The sequence below is a fragment of the Kryptolebias marmoratus genome, linkage group LG22, assembly GCF_001649575.2.
Source record: "Kryptolebias marmoratus isolate JLee-2015 linkage group LG22, ASM164957v2, whole genome shotgun sequence".
Classification (NCBI taxonomy): Eukaryota; Metazoa; Chordata; class Actinopteri; order Cyprinodontiformes; family Rivulidae; genus Kryptolebias; species Kryptolebias marmoratus.
Genome location: NC_051451.1, coordinates 16,460,609 through 16,466,459, shown reverse-complemented (window position 1 = coordinate 16,466,459; position 5,851 = coordinate 16,460,609). Strand labels below are relative to the sequence as shown.

General features: G+C 37.2%; 1 protein-coding gene across 1 annotated transcript in view; it reads left to right on the top strand.

Annotated features, from left to right (window-relative positions):
* Nucleotides 1-4,013, top strand: part of neurl1ab (neuralized E3 ubiquitin protein ligase 1Ab) — a 30,850-nt gene extending 26,837 nt beyond the window's left edge. Inside the window, exon 6 of the mRNA XM_017432634.3 lies at nt 185-4,013. Coding sequence (XP_017288123.1) covers nt 185-429 — 245 coding nt within the window. The 3' untranslated portion in view covers nt 430-4,013. The remainder of the gene's footprint in view (nt 1-184) is intronic.
* Nucleotides 4,014-5,851: the final 1,838 nt, after the last annotated feature.

Below are 5,851 nucleotides of genomic sequence, written 5' to 3'. Positions count from 1 at the left end.
CACCCCCCCCCCCCCCCCCCCCCAAAAAAAAAAAAACTATGTCCTGTAAAATCGCTGTATGTATTGTGCTCAGTGTGAAAGTAAAGCAGCTTTCTGGTTGGAGAACGTTCTGTACAGCTCTGGTTTTCTTATATACTTCTCTCAAACTCTAAAGTCTTTTTTGTCTTTGCTCTCTCCCCTTCAGGCACAACCCCGAGCTCTCCATTTTCAAGCCACCCAGAATCCCCTACCTTCCCATCCTGTTCTGGTTCGTGGAGTGACGAATGCACCATTTGCTATGAGAATGTGGTGGACACCGTCCTCTACGCCTGTGGACACATGTGTCTCTGCTACACGTGTGGTCTGAAGCTCAAGAAGATGTCAAATGCGTGCTGTCCCATCTGCCGGAGGACAATCAAAGATATCATCAAGACCTACAGAAGCACGTAGGCTTGTGTTGGAGAATGTTAAGCTCAGCTCAAGACTTTATCAAAGCCATGTAAAGATACAGCACAAGTGAGAAACCTTGCTTGTTTGTGTACTTGTGTGTGATCAGGCTCAGGTACTCAGCACCAGGACTTAGTTATAAATGCCTAATGCACATCATCACCCTTTTAAATAATGTGGATAAAAAGAAGTTAAATCTGTGCTGCACACCTTTGAGCCACTTCTGCTGAAGAGAAAGAGCTATCTGAAGAGCCATATGCCCCACTTCCTGCAGAGTAACCCCTCATTCCTGCTAGTGATAGCACCATCCAAGTAAAGTAAGATTGTCCAGAGCTGTGGAAAATAACAAACAGAATCAATCTGTGGCTTCGCCAGCTGCTCCTCCACTGCTTGTCAGGAAGCATTGAGTCAGAGTGCTGTTTGAGAGGGAGAATCAATTCTCGCCTAAATCTGAGAGAAAATCAAAGAGAAGAGAGTTTTATTTGAGATTTCCAGAGGGCATCTAGATATCAGAAAAAAAATAAGTGGATAGACTGAGAAAAAAGAGGTTTTGGGCCAGCAATAATTCACAATAAAACCTTAACCATGGGGGGAATCTTTAAAGTATCTCAGATGTGTAATAAGTGAAGTTTATTTTTTCTTCTTTTGCATCTGCATTTCTTCAAACTTCAGGTAACGTGAGAAAATGAAATAAGTAATAAAAAGGTGTGAAGGAGGTCACTGCTGAAGGTCATGTTTGTGGTGATGGAGTATGTGAATCAGTGAAGTCGGAGCTAAAAAGAGGAAAGATGATGTATTTTTCTGAGATGGAAGCAAGAGGAGGATGTGTTCGCTGTGTGTGCCTGTTGTGGCGTTTGTTCACAGAGATATTTTGCTTCTTGGCAGCCTCGCCCACCTTCTCTGGCTGCTCGCTAAAACTGCTGAATTTTGTAATTGCATGAAAGTGATTTGATATTTTTTTTTTATGGGAAATGAGCACATTAAGATGATGAATCCAACTCTTCATCTTTGCAAGAATCTCTTAAAAGCCCAGGTTTCTGCTTACTTCAGGGTATGCACTTTTCTTTTTCTATTTTTTTTTTCAATGTGTGATTAAAACAGTTGATTCAGTGGTGGTGTAATTATGTACATTGCATCTTTAAGTTGGTAAAAAATTCACAAGTGTTCAATCGGTGACAAGGATGTGATGTTTCTGTGACCTTTTTTCGCATATCAGTTTGAGTGCAGCTCCGTCTGTGAAAGCTAGCTCATTTTACTCTGACTTTTCTACTCGTGTAAAATATTATTCTGATGTTTTAACTGGTAAAAAATCGCAGATATTTTCACACGTCTTTTATGTTGTTTATTCTGAAACTTTAAATGACTCCTGTAATATTGAGGATGATGTTTTGCTTTCGAAGTGTTGAAGCTTGTCATCTCATCACTGTAGAAGGAAAACTACCACTTACATGTTTGTTGTGCAGCTTTTATGTTAAGTTTCTGACAAAATCTGGACAAATCTATCCTTGAGTGGTGAAAAGCAAGAGGAACAATGAGGTTCTTTTTCATCCTAAATCCTCTCTTTCATAGTTTTTCCTGCATTTGGGGATTTATCTACCAGTATACAATTACAGGGTTTTCTTTTATTTAAACACTTGGAAGTGCTTGTGCACATTTTTTTGTCTGCTAAAGTTGAAATATTTAACTCTGTCACTACATTGCACAATACTGGAATTTTGTTTTTGAGCTTGTACTTTTATATCTGAATGTTTCCCTTTTGACCAAATATGTACTAAGAGAATTACATTTTTATGTGGTATTTTATTAGAAAAAAAAATTGCTATTGAGGGTGGAAATCTTAACTGTACATTCAAAAGTGTATTTATTTTCAATGCTTATATAAAGAATTCTCACTGTGTGCTTCATATGTGTGACTATAGTGTCCAAAGTGTAAAATGGTGCAAAGTTTAAGATTCATGTTAGAGAATAGTTTCACATTTTGGGAAATTCTTCTCATCCACTGTGTGGTGGAGAGTTAAATGAGAAGGTCATAGAAAACTATCTTTACTAAAGTATGATACCGAACTACACCTATAGAATATATGTATGTATTTTCCAGTTTTTATACCTATGCTCGTCTACATCTGACCTGCACAGATGTTACCAAACACTTTGCATAACAAGACTTTGCAAAATAAATATTACTAGTACCATTTGACATATTAGTATAACCATAGTCCCACAAAATGTTAGTCCTGTGTTAAAGAAAGACAAGCAATATATTTTTCAGATGAATGTTAAATTTACCTGGAAAAAGATAAAAAAAAAAAAAAACATATCAAATGTTGGAACTAAAAGCCTTTATTTTAGCTTTGATCCTAGTAACATAAGAGAGATGCAAAAAATAGATGGAAAATAGTTTTAACTATAAAACAAAAATGACAGTCTGTGACATTTTTTGCAACAGTTCTCAGTTGTCAGGAATAAAAATAACCTATTTAGGAAGGATCTTGACTATTTTAACATGATTCAGTCTAAATCACAATTTGTACTTGTAAAAACACTGGGAACTGGGAATATCTGCCAGTCATTAAAAACATTTGACACATCGTGAAATTAACAAAGTCATAAAGTAGGTTCTGGAGCATTGGGCTAATGAAAACATCCTACTTTCAAATTAAAAGCTAATTGGTTTGGTTGTCAAAAAAAACAAAAAACGTTGTGCATGTCTTACAAAAGCATGCCAAAACAAATACAAAATGAGCATACATTTCATAATCTTTGTAGAATGTACATCATTTGCAAGTCATTTCACAAAGCTTTTATTTACATTACTAGGATCCCAAACTATTTTCTATTTTAATAGGGTTGAGTAAAAAAACTATAAGCTCGTGTTCCTGCTACTAATTTAAACTTGTGTTTGTATCTAATGCACAACGGTGTTCATTATCCCAATAACAAACCATTAACAAGAACAAAGAAAGACTTTCCCCTCAGAATATTACCAACAGATAAGCTAAAAGAAATGACTAAATATAGGACTTAAATTCATCAGATCAAAAGAAATAAAACTCAGATTGGCCTGCCTGTAGTTGCCTGGCAACAGGTCTCTGCCAAAGGAAAAAAAAAAAAGAAACATGTTCAACTAAATTTGGCATCATACCATCAGTAAAACTGATTTTTTTTGAGTACTCTAGATTTTGAAAAACTGTAACACAATGGGATAACAGCTTTAAAAGCTCTGGGACATGAATGTTGGTGCTCATGTGCAGGACCAGGCTGACTGTAATCTGCAAGCCTTTCAGGATTTAACTGGTCATATCTACCATTTGCATTCAGATCGCATTGATTTAAAGTTTTTTTTTTCCCAAAATGACAATAAGTGACAACATCTTCAATGTGACCAAATATCTTTTCCTCAAAAATTAAGATTATAGATTATTAAAGATGAATAAGACTTTAGGAAGTCAAGAAGTAAGTTATGAAATGCATGTATATTGCAGGAAAATGAATTTGTAATTTTGATTCACTGGGTTTTCTTCTAATGGGTGTTGATATCTGAATTTACTAATTATGTTTGGTTTATGAAATAAAAATTGAAGACACTGCCTGTTTTGTTGGCTATTATTTATTATTCATAAGATGGATATGAAAAATACAAATGTAGACAACTCGACAAGGTCAGCTCCTGCTGGTTGGTCTAAAATGGAGATAAAAAAGGAAACTGACCATTTCCTTTTCATTGCTGCAGTTCTTTTTTTGGTATTTCCTGCACAGCATGAATCTGAACTCAGTTTGGCACTGATGGGGTATAGGATTGGATTGATGTCATTAACTTTTCCCCAAATGGGCACTGAAAATGTTTAATGGTGCATTTACAGAACAATTTATGCAAGAAATCACCAACTGGACAACAGCAAGAGAACAAAGAGGCGCTCCGCACTGCGCAATCACTCTTCTCAAAAGTATACTTGACTAACATTGCGCCACGTACTATATGAATAACAAAGGCGAGGGCTTTTAGTAAACGTCCATAACTCACAGAGAAACTGTTTATAGCTGTGGTATGCAGATCTGGCCAGAGCGAACATCATCTGTTATTTACTGTTGGTCTGGCTCTGCTGCAGCTCTGTCTTATGGTGCAATCCAACAGGCACCAGTGAAGCCTGTAACGCCCGGACATAAAACAGGCAGGAGTATAGTGGCTGCCGCTAATGGACCAAGTGTTCTCAGCGTTGAGAGGACGATACACAACTGTAGTCTGTGAAAGTGACATGAATGCAGCAGTGTAGCTCGCTGGTGTCTGTGCGCACACAGACTTTCCGCTCAGACCTCTCAGTGAACCTGGCTGCCGGCCTTCTGAAGGCTTAAAGGCTTGGCAGACCTGTTTGAGCTGTGTTGTAGTATCTCTGTCAGGCAGCTGCTAGGTCAAACACGCACACTGTCTATGAAAGTACCGAGTTTGTATTTCAAAAGAAAAATAAAGAAATAACAAGGACAGTGATGCTTTTGAATTTTACCCACACATCAGAGGGCCTGAGTTTGGCCCTCTTGGTGTTGGACTGTTAGGCTTCTGGCGTTCAGAAGGATGTAAAATCTTTTCCTCTGTCAGATTGAAAGACTGTAAGAAGAGCAATCATGTTTAAAAGTACTCTAACATATCAAGTGAGTCATCTTACTCTTATACTATTCAACTGAACTAATGAAGTCACTGGTGAAGGTTACTCTGTAGGTGCAAAGATGCTGAGCAATGCTGCCCTCCAGTGGTCAGTGCCATGTCCAACACCTATTCACTGGAAAAACCATCAAAGCACTAGTGATGAGATCAAACATATTGGTCACCCACTAAATCCTTGTTTTTTATGTATTTGTTGATAATACAAATTTCAAACTTAATATACCAACAACAAAACTTGAATATATACATATTCACACTAAATGCCAATAATATCACATAAGTATAACTACACCTTTGCAGTTTGATAAACTCACCTTCAAATCTTACCTTACTGTCTTTTTTAACCCTGTGATTTATCCACTGTATGTGCAAGGTAATGGGCAGAAAGATGGCATGCGAGCGGATACAAACATTTGCAAATTGCCAGTTGAAAAAAAAGAGCCCAGAATTACTTCTATAATCACGTCTAAGCCGACAAATGGTGAGTTCCAACTCAGTGGAGAAGCGACCCTTGGGATGTAGACATTTCATATCAGTCATGTGGGCAGTAAATGTGATTTACCGCCAAATCAAAATGATAGGCAATGTGCAGCACACGATGCTTGAAAACTACCCGTGTTTTCATGTGATGTCACTTTGATTATAGCTGTCAGTACCTTATAGTCCATTATTAAAGAGGCCACTTTAGTTATTAAAACTGAAGATAGGTTACTGTGCTAACCTCAGTAACATCCATCCATTCATTGCCTTTACTCACTTTTTCATGCA